The following is a 27,263-nucleotide window of genomic DNA, read 5'->3' as shown; positions in this document are numbered from 1 at the left end:
AAGCCTAGATTTAATAACAGCGCTATTCAATAAGATATATGACACAGGTAAAATACCAACAGACTGGCTAAAATCAACATTCGTAGCATTACCAAAAAAATCGAATTCCTCACAATGCGATGATTATCGAATATTAAGCTTGATGTCTCATGTCCTTAAAACTTTTCTCAGAATTATCCATACACGAATTTACAAGAAGTGCGAGTTCCAGATGAGTGACACTCAATTCGGATTTCGAAACGGATTGGGAACACGAGAGGCTCTTTTTGCTTTAAATGTGTTAACGCAACGATGCAGAGACATGAATGTAGATGTATATGCATGTTTTATTGATTATCAAAAAGCATTTGACTGCGTTAACCATCAAAAGATGATCGAAATTCTGAGAACAACTGGAGTTGACGAACAAGACTTGCGAATTATCTCAGAACTATACTGGTACCAAACGGCAACAATTGAAATAGAGCACACAACATCCGAAGACATACAAATCCGACGAGGAGTGAGACAGGGTTGCGTCTTATCACCGCTACTCTTTAATTTGTATTCGGAGTCTATATTCAGAGAAGCATTAGACGAGGTCCAAGGAGGAATTAAGATTAACGGAATCAGCATAGACAACATCAGATATGCTGATGATACCGTCTTAATAGCAAGCAACGCACAAGAACTACAAAATATAATAAATGCGGTAGTTCACCACAGCGAAATGTTCGGTTTACATCTAAACGTTTCCAAAACTAAAACTTTAGTATTTTCAAAGACACCAATAAACGTACAGGTGTATGCCAAGGGTCAAATAATAGAACAGGTAAATTCCATAAAATATTTGGGAACAAATATCAACAGTCAGTGTAATCCAAAAAAAGAAATCCTATCAAGAATCGAACAAGCAAGGAAAACATTCATGAGCATTAAAACATTTTTTACAAGATCAGACCTTAGTCTACAGCTTAGAATCCGAATGATCATATGTTACGTTTTTTCTGTCTTACTGTATGGCTGTGAAAGTTGGACAATGGACTCTGAAATAGAAAAAAGAATAGATGCCTTTGAGATGTATATATACAGACGAATGTTGAGGATTCCATGGGTACAAAGAGTTACTAATGTTGAGGTACTTCGTCGCATGTGTAAACAAAAAGAATTACTAAGAATAATCAAAGAGAGGAAAATGCAATACCTGGGTCATGTGCTGAGAGGCGAAAGATATGAATTACTTCAAGTTATACTGGAAGGAAAAGTACAGGGCAAAAGATCAGTAGGAAGACGCCAGAACTCGTGGCTGAAAGACCTGAGGAGATGGTTCGACCGCTCATCCGCAGAGATCTTTCGCGCAGCAGTTTCCAAAACTACAATTGCCATTTGGATCGCCAACCTTCGAAAGGAGACGGCGCAATGAGAAGAAGATTCTCAAGTCTTCCTCCACCTGATCCTTAAATCGTGCTCTGGGTCTGCCTCTCCTTCTCACTCCATCTATTCTTTGGTTTTAAATATGTTTTGGCGGCTCCATCTCATTCATTCTCTCTATGTGACCTAACCACCACAGCCGGTTTATTTTGATGGACCTAATAATATCAGGTTTGTCATACAGGCGGTAAAGTTCGAGGCTATATTTACAGGAAATAATCACGTCATAGAAATTTTGTATTAATCGTATGAATGCCCGTAAATATTCAAGTTTTATTATTTATTAATCAGTTGCGACATAATTAGTAAAATTTACAGTACTTAAAGTTTTATTTCAATTTTAACTGTTTAATTTTTGTTGTACGTCAACAGATAAAGAGGCAGTATTAAAATTTATTGCTTAATTTTCATCAAATATAATTACGAAAACACTTAAGCTAAAAGTACTTGTACTAAGACTTGAATATAATTGTATAAAAACATAAAAGTAGGTAATGTGTCAAGATTATAAAAATTAATCAAAGTCATCAAATAAGAGATAAAAAGAACCCTTGTAAAAATATTGGAGATAACAGTTATGGCATCATTAAAATCTTATATTGGTACAATTATTAAAAAAGCGCAATCTAGACATTGACGCCATACTGATTACAGGTAAACAAAATATTTAGTTCAAAATTAAATAGTACATAACGCAAGTTATGTCAAAACCCTGTGTCAAAACAATTAGAAATGGAATAAAGTCGGAGGAGACCACGTAAAACGTTTAGTTTAAGTTCGATCTTTTATTAAATTGTTTGTAATTCTGATTCATCGTTGATGTGCCTTACGCTAGAAGTTTGTTATTTGATATTTATTTCTGAGACTCTGAACTGTGCAGTTGCGTTTTTCATGAAAACGTTTGAAACACACTATCTTTTTGCAAAATAACATTTTATTAAGACAGGATTGTTCTAATAGACATATTTTGGCCAAATAACCCAACGCTTGTTTATGTTCCAACACTTATGACTCCTCTGTATATGCATTATGAACTTTCAAGAAACCAAAATGAAAGACAAGAAAAATATCTGTGGAACATGTTTCTTTTTTTTAAATAGTGGACTAAATAGATATCTGGGGATAGGTTTTTTCTTCATTTGTGACCTGCAAACAAGTGCATTTTGTCGGCACAGTTGCAGTATTGCAACCTTCTTGCTCTCACCAATATAGAAATTAAAAATTACTTACGCCAAAATCAGCAATCTCATCTAGGGAATAGCAAATTAGATTTAAAAGTAGGTACTGTTGGTTGGAAGTACATATTAATTCGATAGTAGGTAGTGATGGGAAGACCTGGTTCGTTTCGGTGACCCGGGTCTTCCAGGTCATTCATTAAAATGATCCGTTTATAAAGATCCGTTCATATGAGGTCATAAAGGTCAAGTGTGCTTGTGCGCCAATAGCCCGTTTGGGTATTTTAGTATATACCTTTTATAAAAGATTTGAAATAAATTTTTTTTTATTTCATATTACTCTTAATTTATTTCAAGACGTCATGAAGCACCGCCTTTCCGACCGTAAATTTTTGTGTTTGAATACAAGATTTTAACAACATTACTTAGTTTGTTTTTGAATACTCTTCGTTTCGGTTTGTCCAAAATCTCTCTCGGTATAAAGCCAAATGTCAACAAATGGCAAGTACAAGACGTTGTTTGGAGACTGCTTTATAGTAAATATATGTGATATTGAGTGCTCCTTTTCTTTCTAAACTCACTTTGTGATTTTTTATATTTTAATTTCAATATTTTTTCTAATATTCGTTTATAAATCTTAAAAGGGACGCTGAGTATTGTTTTTTCGCTCTGAGTTGTATGCTGTCTATTATCCTGTACATATTTTGTTAATCGGTATTACTATTCCTGTCCCCAAATCTTTGGCGATATTCTATATTCGGTAAAGATTTAAAAAATTTAAAATGAATGTTAACTATATAAATATATAAACATTCCTATATAAGTAAATATATTTTTCCTCCAGGATGTTTTCCCCATTTTAATGGTTATATGTGACTTCTTTCTTAGCTATAATGTGTTCTTCTTATTACATATGTCTCTAAGTATTATTTTCGTCTGCCCATTATGGTTACAATTAATATTTCGCCATATTTCTACATTGTTGTTTTCATTCTTAAACTTCAAGCTGTAGACATAGTCATAGTCATCTATTGTTCCTTTCATCAATTTGCGTCTATACTGGTACATCCTGGTTATCATAAGGTAATCGATCTGAGTGACTTGAGAATAAATGTGTAAATCCAATGCATTCGTTCATAGCAATAAATCAAGAATTTTTTGTCTTTTTTTTTTAAATGATAAACCGGATTACGCACTTAATTTATTCGAGATTAATGGAGTTCTTTTTTACTACAGAAAATGTCTTTACAAAATCTCTCTTACCCTCAATTCCGAGCATATTTCTTTTTCTTCAATGTTCTTCCAGCCTTAACATTTCAAATAAATTTGTTTTGCTTGCAGCTGTTTCTTTTACCCTCTCAATCAAATTACCGCATGCCGGTTGGCGTTTCTTTTTAAAACCCTTCGGCTTTTTATCAAAGAGGGCCTGAAAAGCTGTCTCTAAACGTTTAAGTGGTATATTTCGCTATCTACTATAAAATAATTCCGCATAAAAAAGTAGTTATAAGACTGTCTGTAAAATGGAAACTCTAACCCATTTTCTATATACACTTAAAAGGACATACAGAATCGACCGGCCAATCCATTTGATTCCATTATCTTCCTATCGGTTTTTCCCTTCTTAAGTGAAGATAATATTTTCCTGGCGCCGATCCGACATATTCCGTTTTTCCTTTCGTTGCGCTCCTAAAAATACAGGGTGTATCTACCGAACCTGAATTAAATTTATATTGGGTGTGTTTAAGAGTACGAATAAAATTAAACAATAAGAATAGTTTTATTTCAAGTTACATCCTCTTCACATCCATATGGCAATCATTTTATTTGTAGCTGTCTAACAAGTTGGTTTAACGTACCTAAATAAACCAGTCTCTTAAGGTTGTTCTGAACTTGGTCTTGCTGTCTTTATGCATGCTTTGATTGCCGTTAGTGGTGTATTGTAAATAAAGGTCTCGTTTGACCTTTCCGCAGTGACAGCTGAAGTCTTTATCGCCTGCTATCGAGCCTCTTTTCGATAGAGGCCTTGACTAGGAAATGAATGGTCTCTTCGGGCAGAGCTCTGCATGTCTAGAGAAGGCTAATGAAACTTGAGTTTCGCCTGATACTCAGATTTGAGCCTCCCTTAGCTTTCCCGTGATCACGAGCCGTTCCGTATGACGGTCTACGTCATACCGAACTACTTCTTATTCCACCATTTCTTACGCTCGTTAAAGATGTATTATTATGAATTTAATTTATTTTTCTAGATTTATTCTTAGACTTATTCCTTCAGTGAATAAACAGGGTATAACTGATACGCTGTTCAATCTTGAAAGGAACATTAAAGAATCTTTAAGGCTATCTATTACGAAGGTGTAATATGAGAATCTCTTACTATTTAAAATTTGTCCATTCATAGTAAAAATTTATTTTCGATCATTTAGCGCCCTCTTAAAATAAATTTACTGTGTAGGTGTAGTAAAAGTAAAGACAGTGTACAATCCTGACAAACACTAACACTAGATTTTTAGAGTAATGCTACAAACGTAGCTAATCTTTTGGAGCTGTGACTTTGATTAAACGACATTGAAACACAATTTATTATGACATTAGCATCATTTTAGGTACTTTTGTACGGTCGGTTCATCCTCCACGGTATCTGCGAGTTATTGGATGATTTTAGTGCAACAAATTTAAGTTTAAGAATGTGACGTATTGTTTAGCGCCGGTGGGCGGACTGTTTCTACCAGTGGCAGGCGGAAACAGGTAGATTTAAAATTATTTTTCATAAGTATTCAATTAAAGTATAGAATGAATTTGTTAATTTTTATTTTCATAGTTTTTAATCATTACGAAGTTTATAGTCAGTTGCACTCGATAAAATAATAAGTAAAATATTGGGAGTACTTTAATAAATAACAAATTCCTCAATACTTAATTTATTAACATTACCAGGAAGGAAGGATTTCAACAATACAAAAAAAAACACTAATTAAGTAATTTATTTTCCACTCTGGCGACAGTATTTCTGAGGGATCAGAATACTATCCTTATCGATAATAACGTAGGCTTCTTATCGCTAAGAGTCTAGTCTAATCGTCGGTAGCACTAATTTTATCAATTATCCAAGTTTGTCCTGTTTCATTAGATTCCCTGCTTATATTTGACATAAACTAAAATCAAGTCTAATGCCTTACAACGGTGTCGCTTGAATCTTTTATTCGATGGATCATGCCAAAGAAATCAACTATAAGAGGATTTTACGGAAAAAAATAGGAATAATAAAAACGTAGTTAACGTAAACTCACATGGAATGCACCAAAGGTGAACATGATGAGGGAATTAACAATGGATATAAAAAACATAAATAGGAGTAAGACAAAGATCATGATAGTAGACAGAGCTCGGAATAATCTTCAACACATTAAAGAAATTGGGGGCTTTGAAGTAGTACATAGTTTCATATACCTGGGGTCACTAATAACAAATGACGGAGGGTGCTACAGAGAAATACGTAGAAGATTGACCATTGCTAGAACAGCTATGATGAAACTGGTAACAATCTGGAAACATTCTAGCATAACAATACACACAAAACTAAGGCTGGCAAGGGCACTCATTTTTCCCATAGCCACATATGCATCCGAAACGTGGACCTTAAAGAAAGCGGATAAAAATAAACTAGGCGCTTTTGAAATGTGGGTATCCCGCCGCATGTTAAGAATATCCTGGATTGATCATCGCACTGACGTATCGATATTAGAACAACTTAAAGTAAAGTAAATCAAAGTAAAGGATATATTGCTCAAACAAATACAACAAAGATATTTGCAGTATTTTGGACACATTACTAGAAGAACAGGTACGATGGAAAAACTGATAGTCGAGGGTAGAGTTGAAGGAAAGAGACCTAGGGGATCAAACAAAAATATTGATTAACCAATGGTTACATTAAGCCGAACAACTAGCCCAGGACAGGGAAGGATGGAGGGAAATCGTGAAAAAACTGTAAAGGCGTGATGGTGTCACCACATCCCAACAGGGATTAGGACTGAGGAGGATATAAGACATAAAAAAGAACAATATAGGGCCGAAGACGAAATCACGTAACTAAAGAGAGAAATTACAGAACTAAAAGCTGCGAGAAATAAACGAAAAAGCTATACAGTATTAGTAGATATAAATGGAGCAAGGAAAATAGGAGAAAATACTACCATATTGGAACTTTAACAGCGTGAAAAATAAAATCGAAGTAATAAAAAATAAAAGTAAATTAAAAAACAAAAAGGACGAACGAATCTATATAAATGATGATATGTCAAAAGAAGTATCCAGAAAGAAATCAGAAATGTGGCAGAGAGATATAATGGAAAAATAACGAAGATGAATTGGCAAAGCAAAGGTACACGAGATGGACAAAATGTAAAGATTATTAACGGAAACATAACATTAAACAAATATATATTACTAGGGACATGTAATGTAAGAGGAACATATGAAGAAGGAAAACTAAAACACCTAGTCGACGAATGCAAAAAATATAAATTCGAAATAGTAGCACTACAGGAAACGAAACAATTAGGACAAAGCTCAATGGAAATAAATTACTATTTATTTTTCAGTAGCAATTTGAGAAAATAGATTGTTAGGCACAGGCTTTGTGGTATATAAAAATCTGAAAGATCTAATCGTTGACTTAACCAATTTCAGAGAGAATATGCATGCTAAGAATAAGAGGAAATACCAAAAAATAATATTTATAAACATAAACGCACTGACTGAAAAGAAAAAGATAAATAAAGGAAGACTTATATAATCAAATTGATACAGTATTCGAAAATATTCCCAGATACGTTGTAAAAATAATACTAGGTGATGCTAATGCAAAAACAGGAAAAGAAGAAATATAGGTACATTATAGGAAAACATAGTTTGCATGAAGAAATGAAAGAAAATGGTCAATTCTTAATAGATTTTGCAAAAAATAACAGGAATATCATTATTATTGTGAGCACATACTCCCAACACAAACGAATACACCAAGTAACGAGGAGAAGGCCAGATGGAAAAACTGTAAACCAAATAGATCCTGTGCTCGTCGAAAAGACATGGAAAATCTATAAAGAACATAAGAACATACAGAGGACCAGATGCAGACACAGATAGACACACAAATAAGAGAAGAAATCCAAACGAGAATTATGGCTGGTAATCGATGTATATTTGCTCTAAACAACTTATAGGACTTGTAGGAGAGAAAAGTCCTCAGGAAAATATTTGGAGGAAACCTATGGAATGGAATGTGGATAAAAGGACCAAATATAGAACTACAGATGATGTATGGAGAACCGAATATCGTAGGGATCATAAAATCACAAACAGATAGTTGATCCATATCCAAAGGATGCAAAATACGAGATTATCCAAAAGAATACTAATTGGAGGAATAGGAGGAAAGGTAGGCCGAAAACCAGGTGGAAGGAGGTTGAAAGAGACATAGAAGAACTTAAAATCCCAAATTAGAAGGGTAAAGCAAGCAGAGACAGGAAAGAATGGAAAAGAATAGCAAACCAAGCCATGGATCTACTAGGCCTTGAGAGCTAAATTATATAATTAAACACTTTTTCTTAGCCACGTTCATCCTATCAACATAATTGCATAGTTATCACTTTTATCGTTTTATTCCTAGTCTGTTCTAAACGTTATACATTTTATGTAATTCCTAACTAATCAATTTCCTCCACTTCAAAAAATTTATAACACTCTGATGCATGGGAACAAATATTATAGGCATAATAAATGGTAGTTAAAGATAACATTCCTTGACAACTTATAATTTAAAAAATCCTCCCTGTAAATGAAACGTTATTATATGAACACGAATTCTAGAATATTCCATTGTAACATTAAACAACTATCAATCATCACCCATATTTGCCTTTCTATTGGACGTATTGCTAGACTTCGTTTGTTTTGGAATTTTATTGGGGTGTGTTCTCGAGAAATATGTGGTTTTTATGTTGATTAGTGTCTATTAACTCTGGAAATGACCTAATATTAAACAAAATCTTTTTGGTAAGCTATTTCGTCAAATTAGTGAAACCAATTTGTTGTGAACATAAATAGAAGACATTAAAGTCATGGTTTATAGGCTATTAATATTTTATGGAGCAATTGTCAAGAAATTAATACAGGATGATCAAAACGGTTTTAAGAATATTGGTTGTAAGTTAATGCAAATATGAGAAAAGTACTATTTGAATTTTCTTACCACATTTGTATCATGAACCATGTTTTACCATGAACTAATAACATGTAGGTGCAAATATCAATTTGGTATTCCCAACATATTTTTTTTAATAAACGTGTGATATACAGGGTGAGTCATGAGGAACTTTACATACTTCTACCATATGTAGAGTCCCTCAGGGAGCATATCATGTGGCCACTAAAAAATGTCAACTCCTCTTCTTTATTAATTAACAGGGTGATTTGTGTAATTGACCATTTATTTCATTTTACTGTAGTGTTTATACGGCTCATTTGATTTTTTTAATTTTTGCATGATACAGTATACTACTATCAAGCATTCAACTCGTATTAGCTAAACTAAAAAATTCTAGGACTGGCTTTGGAAAAATTAATTTAGGGATTCGTATTAAATATTACACCCTGTATATATATATTTTTTTTTTAAATGCAATAAGTGATTTTCAAACTACATAAATAGCCAATGAAAACGACATATGCGACAATGTAGCACTTTTATTAAATTTTTAGTGAACGATCAAATCTTACCAAAAATAGAACAACCATAATGAAGTATCAAATTATAAGGTATTAATTTAATCAAATGTTATAAATTTCAAACATTTTAATTAAAATGAGTTCCTACAACATAATCTAATACGTAGAAAATTAACATCTTTACTGTCACTTTGTATTATCTCTACGATAGAATTAATTGTTTTTCAATTTTAAATTTTTAATCATAGATCGTATTGGGGCATTATTTTCGATAAATAATAAATTAAATTGATTAAAAAGTCAAACCTCTTGTATGTGTTAGTTTTTGTTGATTGTAAATGATTAAAATTTTATGTTAAATAATAATACATTGCATCAACTGTACTAAATAAAAATAAATCTAAAAAAGTTTAAAATGAAGGTTGGCGTTGACCGTTTGACGTTTCTTGATATTTTATACCCATTGTCATTATTGTCATTATCAATTGTTATTTATGTGTACAAGAATCCATATTTCTTCTGTCATATCTACGTTAAGTACATTGTGTTAGTTTTGGTAGAGCTTTTGTTACTTTCGTTCAAAATGCCACATCAGTTTTCGACCACAGAATATGCAGACATAATATTTGTTTATGGATTCTGTAATGGGAATGGTAGGGCTGCTAGTAGAGAATATCGCAGGAGATTTCCTAATCGTCGAACTCCCAGTCATCCAACATTTGGGTCAGTTTTTAATTATTTGCGAGAAAATGGCACTTTTCCTAGTGGAACAACAGAGCGACATGTAGATGAAGCGCAGGAAGATGACATTATGGACGCCGTTACTATGAACACTACAATAAGCACTAGACAAGTAAGTCGAGAACTCAATGTTACTCAATCAAAAGTAAGTAGAGTCTTACAAAAAAATAATCTATACCCATATCACATTCAAATGGTTCAGCGACTACATGCTGGAGATGAGATCGATAGGTTGGAATTTTGTAGATGGATTAACAATAATCGACCAACGCTATACAGGACACTATTTACAGATAAAGCCCAATTTACCAGAGACGGGATAAATAATTCACGAAATTCACATGTGTGGGCAGAAGAAAATCCCCATGCTATTCGAGAACGTCGTTCTCAGTTAAGGTTTTCGGTTAACGTGTGGATTGGTGTCATAAATAACCAATTAGTAGGTCCTCACTTTTTTTATGGTCCTTTAACAGGGCAGGTCTATTTGAACTTTCTACAAAATATTTTGCCGAATTTGCTTTCCAACGCGAACGTTGCTATCCGAGGGTTTAATTTCAGCATGATGGGACACCCCCACACTTTTTACTGGCAGTGAGACAACATCTCAATAATGTTTATGGCAACAGGTGGATAGGACGTGCAGGTCCTATTTCGTGGCCTTCAAGATCCCCTGATTTCAATCCCGTTGATTACCATATTTGGGGACGATTGAAGCAACTAGTTCACGCAGTGAATATTAATAACCGACAACAATTAATTGATAGAATTATACATTGTTGTAATACTATTAGAAACGATCCCCAGAGTATCCGTAATTCAATACGTCAACTAACAATTCGGCAACAAAAATGTGTACAGGCTGCAGGGTTCCATTTCGAAAATCTATTTTGAATTATTTTTATTTTGTTACCATTATTGTATCTTTTCCAGTTCTAATTTATGGGTTTATCATAACTATGTACATATTTTTAGTTTTTTTTTAAGTTGTTCTTCGTTATTGTTAGTAGTTACTGTTTTTTGTTGTGCAGTGACTCAGTTTATCATTTCAATTAAAATGTTTGAAATTTATAACATTTGTTTAAATTAATTACCTTATAATTTGATACTTCATTATGGTTGTTCTATTTTTGGTAAGATTCGATCGTTCACTAAAAATTTAATAAAAGCGCGACAACATTGTCGCATATGTCGTTTTCATTGGCTATTTATGTAGTTTGAAAATCACTTATTGCATTTAAAAAAAAATATATACAGGGTGTAATATTTAATACGAATCCCTAAATTAATTTTTCCAAAGCCAGTCCTGGAATTTTTTAGTTTAGCTAATACCAGTCGAATGCTTGATAGTAGTGTACTGTATCATGCAAAAATTAAAAAAATCAAATGAGCCGTATAAACACTACAGTAAAATGAAATAAATGGTCAATTACACAAATCACCCTGTTAATTAATAAAGAAGAGGAGTTGACATTTTTTAGTGACCACATGATATGCTCCCTGAGGGACTCTACATATGGTAGAAGTATGTAAAGTTCCTCATGACTCACCCTGTATTTGATAAATATAAAATTAATATAAAAAATATAGACGAAGTTATCTTTCAAAATTATTGCTTTTTATTTCAATTTTTTCTTTAGTAACAAAAGATGGATCCTCACTGATGTAAGTATTTTCTCTTAAGGAAGGTCAGGACAGGAATTCGGGGCAAGCATTAAAATTATTCTAGCATACATTTCAGAAATTCCACAATTGTCACTGGTCAACAAAAATCAACACGGTGTTCATTATATACAATAGTCGAAAATAAACTTGAATTTTTTCATCAGGCACGCTGTATTTGTAACGAAAATTTTGCCTACCACATTGAGATCGTCATAGGGGGTTGAAAATTGGGGACAGAAATCACTGGGGTGGAGATAGGGTAAGCAAAACAAACCGGAACGTTTGCGAACGGCTACTCAGGGTTTTTTTTTGGAGAGCTGAGCCGTAGATAAGTGAATGAAACAAGGGAACTAGAATGGGGTAACTACAAAAATTAAACAAAAGGGGTACTTACATGGTTCTCCTAGACAAACACAACACAAGAAGGTTCTTAAGCTATTTAAAGTAAGGACGCCGCTTACAAGAATCTTCCTGCTGGGTGGAAGAAAGGCTTTTCTTTCCTAAAAAATATAAAAAAAGGGGTTAGAAATTTTTTAAAATGAAATAAACAACTTGGTTTAGAAAAATTTAATATTTATTGTTATCCCACCACAACCAGTTACAAATATAAATAGTAATATAAAATAACAAAAACAAACTTACTATGTTACTATCGGTTTACAAACTCTAGAAGTTGGAGATACTATAAGAACTTACAATTGTTAATGGGCGACATTTTGTAGCAGAAATAAATTATTACAAATGAAAAATATCTTTTTAAAAGGAACTATGCAAAAGGTTAGCCTTTTTTTTAAAACAAAACAAGATCTCAATATATGATTAGGTATGTATCAATAATTGTCAAAAAAAAATAGTGCTCACTGTCATATGTCAATACTAAATCTTAAAACTTTGAGAATAATTAATATGACAGCTAGCTACTACCTAATATTTATGATTTCACTTATTACAATTTCTCAACTTGTCATGAAAGCAATTATTGGTGGAAAATGTCTATTTTTACTTTTAAAAGTTCAACAACAAAAATTTACCTGAATTTCACTAAATGTTTTTTTCCTTTAAAAGTTCTGGGGTTGGAACTGGACTCAAATTCACTGCAACACAAAAAATTGCATAAATAGTTTGGAACGACTTGGTACAAACAAAATGAGGGTGGAAGCTGGGCACTGGGGCGCAAACTTCGTAAAAACTCAAGCGCAATGAAACCATGTGGGTTTCAAAGTTGTTGGAAACGCCGTTCTTCAAATCCCTTAGCTGAGAGACGGCACAAAAACAAAACAGTGACTACTCTTGCAAAAACTGACACATTACACTCGAGTATAATTCACTTTGTTACAACAAATTTGCCGGTTCCTTCAGACTACCCACGCCGCGTCGTCTGTCTAGAAAATCTCTTCCAAACCTAACTTCTTTAACTGCACTTAAACTCCATACTGCTACGATACTGCACATTTTCTCATGACAAAAGACGAAAAACGAAAAAACATTACGAATTAGAAGAAAAATTCGGACTAACACCGAAACCAACTGCCTTTGACAGCGGCCTTACTGAGAGTGGTCATTCTATTTAAAAATCGTTCACCCAACTCAGTATAAACAAAACATAAACGAAAATATTCTGTTTATTTGACGCGCAAAATATACTAAAGCGGCTTAACGTAAATACCAAGGAAATACGCATCTGTGATATATAAACAAACTTTAAAATGTGTTTACTATCAACCCCAGCGATGCAAAAGGATTGAAATAATATTTCAGTGTTTTATCATATTATACAAGGTGATTTCAAATGCTACATATTTCCTACGAAGAATTCCACATTGTAGGGTAATATATCAATTTTAGTATGTTCTTCGCGGTTCGCATGTTTAAAATATTCTGGCAACAGACTAGGACTTCCTTTACCTTGGTAACGCTTTTCCATGTCTACAACCTCTTGGTGGAACCGTTCTCCGTGTTCATCACTTAGCACCTAAATTTTCTGGAAAGAAATTCAGATGAACATTCAGGAGGTGAATTTTTAAAGACATGTCACATCCTATTTCGCTGTAGGCAGTAAATAATTCAGTGACAAGATCTTTGTAATTGTCAGCTTTAACGTTGCGGAAAAAATTGGACACAACTAATTTAAAAGATCTTTGTAATTGTCAGCTTTAACATTGCGGAAAAAATTGGACACAACTAATTTAAAAGCTCCCTCTTGAATCATTAAATTCAGCCTGTGAAATTAGATGGGGTTTTGAGGAACATTCTGATTCTTGAAATAGTGGATCATTGTCTATTTCCTCTTCTAATTGTATATCACCAGATGGAATCTTGAAACTTTCCTTCTTCGTCGATACTTAAAGCCTTTGGTGGTTTTGGGATAGAAAGGTTTTGTTTATGTTCGTAGTGACAGAATAGCTGATGCTATAGAGATGATGATGTAAATAGGGATATTGCACTCTTGGACTTTGGTTTTATGTTCTGAATATGTTATCCTGATTTACACACTGCCTAGGCATTTTACTGTGATTGGTGATTCACAACCAATCACAGTATACTTAAATTTTTAATAGAATATTTTTTGTCATTGTGTAATTTGTAAATATAAATTTTATGCGGAGAACTGTATTCTCAGACTCAAATTGTTAAGAAGTATTTTTATTTATTAAGCTGTTATTTTATATTTACAATATTCTTTGTTTCAGTTCAACTAACGGCTGTAGAAAAAAATGTTATATTTTCACCAAAACAGGCTTTTTCGATACAGTGTAATGTATCCGAAGCAGACGGAACTCCAGAAATTATTTGGTAAGTTTTTTTTCAAAATTTTCCAAAACTTCCTCGCACGTCATGTCCAAAACTATTTTACCATTTTCGTCATCGATAATCAAATATTTAGCACAAAAAGATGCTTGTAGAATAAGCACAATAATTTATCTACATATAAGTGTAAATGTATCTACGAAGTGATTGATTGCTGTTCAATTTTGGAAGCCTTTTTCCACTCTGAACCTCATATCGGTAGAAACATGGTCTTGAAAGGCTTCAATACTTTCCTGATGTGAGCAGGAGGAAAGAGTGTATTCTGGCAAGCGTTCTTGCAGTAGGAAAATAGAAAAAGTCATTCGGCGATAAATCGGGTGAATGTCGTGATATATCTCTTTCAAATATTCAGTTGTTTGACGTGCTATATAGGAGATGGCATTCAGGCGATGAAGAATAATACGACGTTTTTTGTTGTTATTTAACCGAAGACTGATCGGATAAAGTCGATCGGTTTATCGAAAGTTTCGGCTGATGCGACAACGTTGTACACAAATTTTGTACGTCCACGGACGATTTTTTTCAGCATTTCCTGAATACGAGACTTTTTGTGCTTCTGTAAAATGATGCTGAGTCCCTCATATCGAAATGTTTATGCAAAATCTATTGTGATATGCAAGGAAGGAATGGATTTTGGTCGATATCACGGCATTGATCACTTACGGACGCACCATCATAACACAATTTTGTAATCCAGTTCTAAGTATTTTATGATGGTGCTTTAAAAGGTACACGAAACGATTTTATGCGTTGTTGCTAAGTAGAGTTTTTTTCCATTGTTCCTGTATTTTAAAAATGGCTCCAAATATTTTTCGTCCAAAAATGTCTGCTCTATGGCGGACAGTTAATCTTTGGAACGGCAAATCTGAAATATTCGAGAAGCGTTTCAAAAAAAGAAGTGCCCTTACGTGATGTTTTACCAGAAAAATTGAAAATACTTAAAAACAATCAAAATGGTGGACATTTGAAAAAATTGTTCAACAATTCGACTTTTTTTCAGTAACAAAAATTGTATTATTTTTTTTTGTCAAATTGTGCTAAACTATTATATAGAAAACCTAAACAAACAAAATGTATCAAGGTTTATTAAAAACGATCGACTAGATCCCATTCAGTTTTAAAAACGTAGTTTTTCTCAAAATCTCTCCGGATAGAGTCGGTCGGTTTTAACATCCTTGATACATTTTGTTTGTTTTGGTTTTCTGTCTGATATTTTATCACAATTTGACAAAAAAACGTATTAACATTTTTGTGACTGAAAAAGGGTGAAAAAAGATCAATTTTTGAACAATTTTTTTTTAAATGTCCGCTATTTTTTTAAGAATTTTCAATTTTTCTGGTAAATTATCAATTAATGGCACTTCTTTTTTAAAACTTTTCTCGAATTTTATATTTTAGATTTGTCGTGCCAGAAATTAACTGTCCGCCATGGAGAAGTAATTTTTTGAAGAAAAATGTTTGGCATCTTCAAAATACATGAAAAATGAAAAAAAGCAGAAAAATATTTTGTAATCTCCAAAAGTTGTATAATAATATAAACGAAATTTAATTGCCATATATAGTAAATAAGATAAAAAAAAATGCTTAATGATATTCAATTCTCTCTCGAAGCTATCTGTGGGGTACAACGAACAAACAACAAATAAAATTTTAAATTAAAAACTACATAAGAAAGCCCTAAAATAGCATTTCCACCAATAGATAAAAACCTACTTCTGCTTTATTACATAAACAGGCAAGATATCAACAAAAATAGCTAAACAGAAAGGAATAACAGCTTTAAGAAGGAACAACAACTTCAGCAAATATATTAAGAACAACAAGAACCAAAAGAAAAAGCACTTACACAGTGGTGTATACAAACCTAAATGTGGCGACTACCCAAGAACTTACATCGGTTAAACTGGTAGAACTTTTACCAGTCGTATAACAGAACATAAAAGGGCTTTTAATAATAGAACTGCCTAAACAGCTGTAGTGAGAAAAAAAAAAATAAAAATTATAATAAATTTTAAAAACAAGTTTTTAGAGTTTTATTGTTAGATAAAATGAATTTCCATCAAGTAACGGTCGAATTCATCACTCAAATTTATTTTAAACTATAATTGTGGTTAATTACCTCTAAAAATGGTAAATTGTATAAAGATGCCGCAGGAAAATAGCTTCGGAACAATTTTTTCTTTTTATTTTAACATTTTGTTTATCCCATCAAATCGTCACGCCTAACTATAGTTGGTTATCGATTAATTGGTTTAAGTCTTCCAAGCATTATAATACTAATACCGAGTTCATTACATGTGAAACTACCCTTATACCTGCTTGGTTCTCAAGTTTTTGTCTATTTTAATATGGGTGTATATTCCATTAGAATGAACCACCCTAAAGGTATATTTGTTAATCACATTGCCTTCTGTTTATCAATTTTTCTTTCGAAAACTATAGGTGACGTATACAGTGTATTCCAATGTTCTAACGAAAATTTGACCCCCCCCCCCCCCCCCAGAAACTCAGAAACCAAAGAGTTTCTTTATAATATAAGAAAACACGTCAATTTGTATTGGAAGAAGGACGAATTTTTATGTAAAATTCATGCTCTCAAATTTAACCCCCTACCGCCCCGCAGAGGTTTTTGTAAATAACAAGTGTGTTCGAGTGGTACATCATTTGAAAGGTATTTTTTTTGCTTACAAAAATTGGATATTCTAGTGAAGAAAGAATAGAATTAGTTAAGCTATACTATGGAAACAACCAGTTTGCTAAGGCTACGACAAGGATCTCTAATACGAACCACCCATAAAAACGTAAGTCACCAATACGTTAAACATTTAACTGATAAGTTTTAAGCTACAGGTGACGTTAACAACACAGAGCACGAAGTAGACCTTCGAGTGCGAAATGAAGCAATTGAAGTGGCGGTATTGGGTCATTTACAAAAATGGATAATCTGACAGTCTATCAGACAACTATCTCGTGCATCTGGTGTATCAGCATCTAGTGTTTATCGAATTATAAGATCCCATAAAGTTCACCCTATAAGATACGATTACTTCATCAATTAAACGAAGATGATCCTGATCGTCGGCTTCAATTTTGTGAAGAATTTAGTTAAATCATAAATAACAACCAACATCGATTGTACAGTACCTACGTGTTTTTCCGGCGAGTGTACTTTGATGTTAAATGGTGAAGTTAATAGACATAATTGTCGTTATTGGAATAACAGTAATCCTCATTTATTCATGGAGACACACTCACATAAACCTCAGAAATTAAATGTATGGGTTGGCATTTTAGGGAATCAGGTTATTGGATCATTATTTCTCAAAGGAAATCTCAACGGAACAAATTATTTAAATTTGTTAGAAGACGTTATTGATTCGCTCATCACTGACACATTGGAATCTGATAATAATCTTTTAGAGGATAAACTGACTTTCCAACAGGACGGGGCACCTCCACATTATGATATACGTGTAAGACAATTTTTGAATCAACGTTTTCCAGGGCGTTGGATTGGCAGAAGGGGTGAAGGGCAGAAGGGAATAGAGTGGCCGATCAGATCACCGGATCTTTCGCCTTTGGATTGTTTTTGTGGGGATACCTAAAATAAAAAATATACGCCACTCCGCTTGCAGAGTTGCGACAAAGAATTATGACAGAATGCCGATTATTAGCACCGGAGGTATGTGCATATGTGCGAAGAGGCTTTGAAAATAGACTGTATTATTGTATGGAGGTTACAGGAGGTCATTTCGACTATTTAAGTAATTGGTTAATTTGATAAAATTTTATGTTTTTTGTTATTACTGTGTTCATCCAATAAATGAGATAAATCCAAAATTATCTTCAAAGTTATTCAGTAAGTTAAAAAAATAGTGTGTCGTGTAGAGAAAAAATTACCTTTCAAATGATGTGCCACTTGACCACACTTGCTATTTAAAAAAAAAACTGGGGGTTGATGCGGGGCAGTAGGGGGTTACATTTGAGGGCATGAATTTTGTATGAAAATTCGTTCCCCTCCCGAAACAAATTGACTTGTTTTTTTTTTAATTTTGAAGAAACTCTTGGTTTCTGAGTTTCTGGTGGGGTTAAATTTTCGTTGGAACACACTGTACTTTTTCCTTGGTAGTTTTTTACAGAAACATTTTATCCAATTTGATAATTCATTCTCATTTATGAAGTAAGTATCGATGTTAGTCTTGTTCTTTTTTATATTGATCTATGCATTTTACATCCATTGGATTTATTACCGGCAAATCTTAAGATTTTTTATTATTAAAGCAATGTTCGAATTTATGTTACCGACTTTATCGCTATGCTTCAATCGTGTAATTAATTTACTTGTGTTATAATAACATAACCAGTCGGTAGGTGGACTACAAATTTGATTTGTTCTCAAACACAAATAGCTATTAACTAATTTCTCTACGAAATTGTACATGATTGATCTATTCGCTATTGAAATGATGCATCGAGAGATTCCGATAGCGCTCATATAACTAATATTTGAATGAAAGTTCAGAGACTATTAGTTAGTCAATTTCATTGTTCGGTTATTTTTGGTCGACCGGGCCGGTGCGGTGTCTGGGAAAACGATTGTCGATCATGTTCATATTAAACATCGTGCTTTCGTGTATTCTAATGCCAGCTGAGCAACTGAAATGTTGTTGGTTTCCAAATGGATTAGTTTTACACAAATAACAATTTAAGACGGGCTCTGACCATAATATACAGTGCGTTCATAAATGGTGGAAATTCCCACCACACTTAGTGAGGAAAAAACCCAGAGTAGATGACAACAAAAACCAGTAAATTAACCACCAAAGAAAAAAAAATCGGTTGCCTGTAAAGTCGGTTTTACGGGCGAAGATTTTACGTGACAACGTCTTTTTCTCGGTAGAATATTTATTGATATGAATATTATTAAATTGCACAAATTTTAACTATAGAAATATATTTTGTTTACTAAAACATTGTACATGTAAACTTAAACTTAACTAATTTCTATTTGAGTGATTTTGTTGAGGATAGGACGATGATAGGAGAAATATGAAATGAAAGGAAGTGTTTCTGCTGTAATGTGTCTTGAACGCCAAGAACGCTCGAGAAAGACAGAGACCAGTGATGTTCCGTGGAGCTTATCCAATATCGGGAGATGCCTTCGGCAAAATTCGGTAGATTTCGGTAGATCATATGCAATGACGTAAATTATATATATATATATATATATATATAATATATATATATATATATATATATATATATATTATAATACAGTGCGTCCAATTAAGTGAACACCATAATGGAATTTTTTGTTAGTTTTATGACCTAAAACCTAAAATCAATCATCAATTAAATTTTTTGAGCCATATACACGAGGTTTGTCAAAAAATATGAACATAAAATTCATATTTTTTGATAAACTGTCTATATTACTAAAAAAAATTTAATATCTGATGATTGTATTCTAAGTTTTAGATCATTCAGAACTTTTTAGAAAGAATAACTTTTTTCCATAAAACTAAAAATAGAAAAGTTTCCCATTATGGTGGCGACTTAATGGTTCAAAAGTTAAAGACCTTAAATAATTATGCTGAACTAATTATTAGAAATAACCATAATTCATTGAATTTTGTTTAATAAATAAAGAATCAAATTATTGGGACCAAATGCTCACATCAGCTATTATGATACAAATAAGGTTTAATAATATTTTGAGAAATAGTTATAGGTCATAATATTTACAGAAAGTTAAAACGTTCTGGTTCAAATAGATGTAACAACCATTATCTGCTAATGGATTAAGTCGGCAGTCAAAGAAAACCGACAGCACACACACCGTCATTTAGCTAATAATTTATCACTTGATACTTGAGATTCTTTGAGAATTGAAGAGACGTGTGTGAATGATTATGATTACGGAATGATGTTTATACAATATGTTATTATTAGGTATAAAATTACGAACTTGAATCTCGGGGTATTTCTCTTTCTTTGCATCTTTGCAAATATATTTTTAAACACTATAGGGAAGTATCAAATGAATTTTAATACAAACGTATTAAAAATACCAAGTATTAGGTTACACTGAAAAGTTTTTTGATGGTAACAGAAATAAAAAGATAAATTGTATTATCCGAATTTATTTTCAAGTCATTGTGATATTTGTTTTAAAATTAGGTAGATTCAAGGGGCAGTTCGGTAGATCGGTAGATAGGAATCAAATTCGGTAGATCTACCGAAAAATCGGTAGGCGGAACAACACTGACAGAGACACAAGCACGGAAGCACGCACCGATTCAACGCGCCTAATTCTCTAGTGCTGCGCGCGCAGCGGACCGATCATGTTTGAGTGGGAGAGAGACGCAAGGCATTCGCCGGTCCGGCGGGCCTCTCTCTCGTTCGGTGACTCACTGTAACAGACGTGAGCGGGCGTTACACTTTTTCATGAATGACTCCGAGCCACAACCTAATTTAAGACGTTGTCACGTCAAAATAATTTATGTAACGTTTCGGCTTCCATATAGTATACATACATATTATATATATATATATATATATATATATATATATATATATATATATATATATATATATATATATATATATATATATATATATAATATATATATATATATATATATACTCTTTTTACTATATCTATCTATATAAAAGGCTATGATGACAAGTCACACCGTTTGTCCAGTAAGGCAACGGCGCATCTAGGAAAGAAATATGAGCTACCACCATTTGACATTTCGATCATATTTTGTTTCTGAAACGGTACTAATAATACTGTATTAATTACATATTAATATAATTAATAATTAATTTTAATAATGTTTTTAAGGTAGAATTTAATACAAAATAATTTAAAGCTTTATGTTAGTTTAGATTTTAAAATCCTACGCCATCTGAACAAAGAAATCTGAGCTACTGATATTTCAATCTATGAGTCAATCATATTTTGTTTTTGAAACGATACGTTTAATAATTAATAATAGAAAAAATATTAATTAATATTATTAATATTTTAAGGTTTGATTTAATACAAGTTTTATGTTAGTTTAGATTTAAAATTCTAGCATCACCTAGGAAAGAAATCAGATAAACTGACAGATGAAATAAATTAAAATTATCTGACATATAAAATATAAAATATTTATTTGCCAAATAAAGTACTGAATAAAAAGTTATTGGATGGATATAACATGATTTAATGAAATCGGAGAGTATGATCAGTATGATGTTTAATGTTTATAAACTTAGTACGGGAATATAGTATTTGATGCAGAATTGAACGTTTTAAATTTTTGTAATGATAAAGACTTTTTTAAAAGGTTAAGATAATTAAGTAAACCGACAGTGATCTATATTCTGAGAAAATCTTGTAAATAGTTGTTAATAAGTGATTATAAAAGTAGGTGTATACATATTTTCATTTATGTACTTTAGGGGATTTAGAGATTCAATATTTTCATAATCTTGATAATTAAAAAAATGGATTAATTAACCTTTTTCAAGAGATATTGGTGCTATTGATTCAATAATAGTAGTTTCGGATTCCAAAATGAAAAATATGCACATAGTACCTAGGTTGTCAGATTCTTTTAACAATTATAAAAGACATTCAATTATATATAAAAAAGACTCAGAGTAAGAATATAAAATATCCAGAATGTAGTAGGAAATTTTCAAAACTCTCAATAAATCTTCTATATAATATATGGAATATTGATTTTAAATTCTAACAATTTCGTGATACTTCTTGGATATGTTTTCTAGGCACCTACCAGGTAGGAATAAATAATTCTGTGTTCTTGATAAGAAGTTTAAATGGAAATAATAGAAATGGGTTCTTACAAGGAGATTCTGATTTATAAAGTAAAGCCATATTTAAGAAGTCCACTAAACAATCTAATTTCTATAATGAATTTCATATTAGAACCAGATATGCAACATAACTTTTTATGTTTGGAAGAGAAGGTTTAGGTACTAAATTATCCAGTGGAAGTGGCTGTAAGATTGAAAATATTCAACCGTTCTAATCTACAGCAACATTCTACCTTGTATAACCTTGCGAGAGATCAAAATTAAGACAATTGTGAAGATGAATTGCTAAATGAAGAGATTACTGAACTTTTTGAAGTTGAAGATGTTTGAGCTAACCTTATATAATATTTTAGTGTTATAGAAAAACCTAAGAATAATCATTAAACATGTATTATTTTTTATTCGTTATTAATTTTTTCTTTATATAATTAAATTTATTCCTGCCACCACAAACTGTATAATCAAAAGGGATATTAGAACATTATTGTAATTTTATTGACAATTAATTAAATATTGGTGTGTTCCGAAATAAATTTTACATTTATCTTACAGATAAGTAACCGCATCATTAAAAATTTTATTTTTAATTTTTTTGAAAATTTTGTTGGTCCTAAAAAATTGGCTGCGAATTTGATGATCAGTAAAAAATATTATACAAAACTCGAGCATTTCCAACAAATAAATTGCCAAACTAGAATTACGCTGGTTTGATACGTAGATCGATTTCATAAGACGACTTTACGAAAAAAGTTCAGCGTCTCTGCAAAAGTGACTTATTTATTATGAAAGTTGAACAACAGATTAAAATATTAGTTTGTTGTCCTAGCTTTAAATAGAAGGAAGACAGAAAAAATTAAGTGTAGTGATTGTAGATGCAATTGATTGGATCTGTCGTCGCATGGTGACGACCAAAATCACTAGCCCAATATATTTCGTCTTTTTTTTTTCCACGTATGGAATAAAATTGTTTGTGTCCTTATTTTAGATAACTTTTAAAGTGCTCAAAGTTTTTAAATGCTCAAAATGTTCTCCACCTTGTTGTTGGCAATAACACAGTCTCCTATAAAACTCTTCCCGAACTTTGTTTAAAGTTTGAGGTGAAATATACCGTATTTCTGTAGTTATCCTTTCTTTGAGGTCTTCAATGCTAGTTGGTTGTGTTGCATATACTTTGTTTTTGAGATAACCGCACAGAAAAAAATCCAAAGGCGTAAAATCTGGCGACCTAGCTGGCCACTCAATAGTACCCCTTCATCCAATCAATTAATCCAAACATTCAACTTTTGAGGATACTGAGTGTGTGTCTCACGCATCCAATGAGGATTCTCCGCTGACCAATATCTACAGTTTTGTCGGTTTACCTATCCGTTCAATGTAAATGTTGATTCATCAGAAAAAAGAATTGTGCCAAGAGCTATTTCATTTGTGTTAATTTTATCCATCATTCTTTCGCAGAAATCCATTCTACGATCTGGATCGTCTTCTGTTAGATCCTTCACAAAAGTCAATTTATATGATTGAAGTTTTTCTTCATGGAGACACCTTAGGACAGTTGTGTGACTCACATTATTTTGACGTGCAATTTGACGTGAACTTGACGTTGGATTCTCTGCAACACTTAACAAAATATCCACTTTCACCTCATCTTCAATGAAGTTCGGTTTTATTTTTAATGGTTTGACATGTCCAAGTTCTCTGAATTGTTCATAAATTTTAGATACAGTACCTTGTGCAATATTAGGCAACTGAGAATACCTCTGATTAAATAAGTTTGCTACTTCAACTTGACTTCTACAATTCTCCCCGTAACCGATCATCATTAAAATCTCAATTCGGTGGGTCTCAGTTAAATATTTCATTTTTATTTCTGCAAGAAATTAGCTTTTAATTAGGAATTTATTATTTTAATGTAAAATTTAAACACACCAATAACTGATTGATAACAATCCGCATTATTTACCGATTTAGTTTAATTAGCAGACTATCTAGACAGTGTTTACCTATTCATGACAAAAAATGTTAACACGGTTACTAAACAGAAATTTTCCCCAATATACTGACACTTAGAGTAGAAGTGTATTATCTGTATTTACCTAATTAAAATAATACCATAACACGTGATAAATTATTAATTTCAAAATTTCACCTTGTATTATTCATTATAGACCTTACATGATATCTTCTTCTTTATGTGCCGTCTTCTACCGAAGGTTGGCGACCATCAAACATTAGGTTTCTCTGTTTTGTGCCGCATGTATTATGTTCGCAGCTTCTGGTATTTGAAACCATTCTCTCAAGTTTCTCAGCCAGGATTTCTTCTTTTTGCCCAAACCTCTTCTACCTTCAATCTTGCCTTCCACGATAAGCTGTAGCAGACTGTACTTATCATTACGGAACACATGGCCCAGGTATGACGCTTTCCTCCTTTTAACAGTTGTTAACAATTCCACCTCTTTACCCATTCGTCTTAATACCTCTGTGTTGGTCACTCTGTCTGTCCAAGGTATTCTCAGTGTGCGTCGATACAGCCACATTTCTAGAGCCGCTAACTTTTTTATAGATGCTGCGTTAACGTCCACCCTTCAACTCCGTAAAGTGGCGTAGAGAGTACGTAGCATTTCGTGGCGCGCCATCGGAGGTTAACGCTTAGGTGACGGTTGCTTAAGAGCTTTCTCATTTTGATGAATTTGGATCTTGCTATTTCAATTCGGATCTTAATCTCTACGTCTTGGTCCCACTCATTTACTGTATATCCCAGATATTTAAAACGGTGTACTCTTTCAATACGTTCGGCTTCAATATTCAGGTCGATATGTTGAATGTTCTTTTTACTGATCACCATAAATTTAGTTTTCTTTCTATTGATCTTCATTCCAAATTGGTTGCCAGTTGTATTTACACTATTTAACATCATCTGTAAATCTTCGATGTTATCGGCCAGTATAACAGTATCATCTGCATATCGAAAATTACTTATTGGTACGCTCTTTAATCTTGATGCCCTCGTTGTACTCTTCCAGTGCCTCTAGAAATATTTGTTCCGTGTACAGTTTGAAAAGCATTGGGGTAAGAATACAGCCCTGTCTAACCCCTCTCGAAATGGTTACGTTTTCACTCACCATATGTCCATTCTTCATGTGGGCTGTTTGATTCCAATATAGATTTTTTATAATCTATTGTCATGTTTGATAGTATCGAATGTTTTCTCATAGTCGATAAAACAGGCGTAAACATCTTTCTGTTGATCCAGACATTTTTGAATCAAGACTTGTATTGCATTACATGATATAGTTCGTTGGAATCAGGTTGTTAAGAATCTTCTAAAAACATAAAAATATACATGGTGTTTCATTAAAAATAAGGATTATGGACTATGCCAGACTTGCGTGGACCACCCTGTACATTTATCGCGTTTTTTGCTGAACTCATATTTTGATGGCGTCATCACTGTTATCTTTTTATATACGAATGTCATATTTTTTCTTATTTCCGTTATGCCGTATAACATTATTTCAAGAAATTAATTCAGAAATACTAAAACACGTATTTTTCTAATTTTCGTTCCGCCACTGCCTGTAAATAGTTTTTTAAAATTACTTTTTATCTGTTTAAATGTCAACATGACAAAAACATGTCTCATTAAGACTAAATTGTACTAATTCGACTTCAAAATAATAGTTAGCTGTCAAACAATAACTGTATTTTTAAAAAGTTATCAACATCATGGCCCGTTTAAGCGAAATGCAACGCACAGATATTTTAATGATGAAGGGATCCGTACACAAGCTGAGGTTTGGACTTATTTAACAATAAATATCCCGACAGACCTATTACACAATCGATGATGAGTAAAGTCGAAGCAAAATTTAAAAATTTTGACATTCTCAGTAATAAATATACGAAAGGCCGTCCAGGCCTTACGCAAGATCAAAAGTGGCACCCATATTAACACCCAGACAAAATGCAACTTTTAAATTGAATAATGTCAAACAACTTTTAATAAATTCCATACAAAGCATAACGAAAGATATCTGGACCAATTCCGTAATAAATTCGTTACTACGAAACTACGTATAAAAAGGAAGAAAGATTGTGTACATTGATAATAACATTGAAAAACTTTGTCAGTCAAGTAAACCAGTAAGTTTTTAATTTATGCATGATGATAATCAAAGATGACAACCACATATAAAAAGTGGTCTTAGCAAGGATAGCTGCGGGGAATAGAGCATTATACTCCTTATAATCATTATTAAGATCTAAGCTGCTAAAAATGAAATCTAAATTAGGATTCTACAAGTCAATTATTTGCCCAGCTGTTACATATGGAAGTGAAACATAGTCTCTACATGAGCGGGAAATAAATAAGCTGCTGATATTTGAAAGAAAGGTTCTCAGAATGATATTTGGATCTAAAAGATATGAATTGACAGGAGAGAAGGCGCCGCAATGCTGAATTGGTGAATCTGTTTGACACTGAACACATCGTCAGACATATAAAAGCTAACCGGATCAGATGGAGAGATCATGTGGTAAGATCAAAGAAAAACATAAAGATAGTGTTTTTTTGAGAGACAAGACGGCAGAAAATCAGTAGGCCGTCCCAGAAAAAGATGGAAGGATGATGTTGAAGCCGATTTCTAGGATTGGGATACAACAATGGGAAATGAAAGCGCAAGATCGTAGAAGATGGAGGGCTATAGTGGATGGGGCGAGGAATCACCCCGAGTTGTAAAGCCAGTCAAAAAGAAGAATACCCATGATCTTCCCAGTCTTTGCCTGGTGTTTGCAGGTTAGTGAAGATTTGCGTTTTTAATGAGCTGCCAGTTGCAAACAGACAGGGTATAATTACAAAACTAAAATGCCAGAATAAAATAGCTTCAGAATAATCCTTTCATACTAGACATT

The 27,263-nt window shown here is 32.7% G+C and overlaps 1 protein-coding gene across 1 annotated transcript in view; it reads left to right on the top strand.

The window, feature by feature from the left end:
- The window catches only part of Bsg (immunoglobulin domain-containing protein Bsg), a 109,831-nt gene that overhangs the window by 14,639 nt on the left and 67,929 nt on the right, over positions 1-27,263 (top strand). Inside the window, exon 2 of the mRNA XM_072531966.1 lies at positions 14,405-14,507. Within this exon, the coding sequence (XP_072388067.1) occupies positions 14,405-14,507 (103 nt within the window). The remainder of the gene's footprint in view (positions 1-14,404; positions 14,508-27,263) is intronic.

Source organism: Diabrotica undecimpunctata, chromosome 5, assembly GCF_040954645.1.
Source record: "Diabrotica undecimpunctata isolate CICGRU chromosome 5, icDiaUnde3, whole genome shotgun sequence".
Lineage (NCBI taxonomy): Eukaryota > Metazoa > Arthropoda > Insecta > Coleoptera > Chrysomelidae > Diabrotica > Diabrotica undecimpunctata.
The sequence above is the reverse complement of the archived record's forward strand: the minus strand, read 5'-3'. Positions and strand labels throughout refer to the sequence as shown.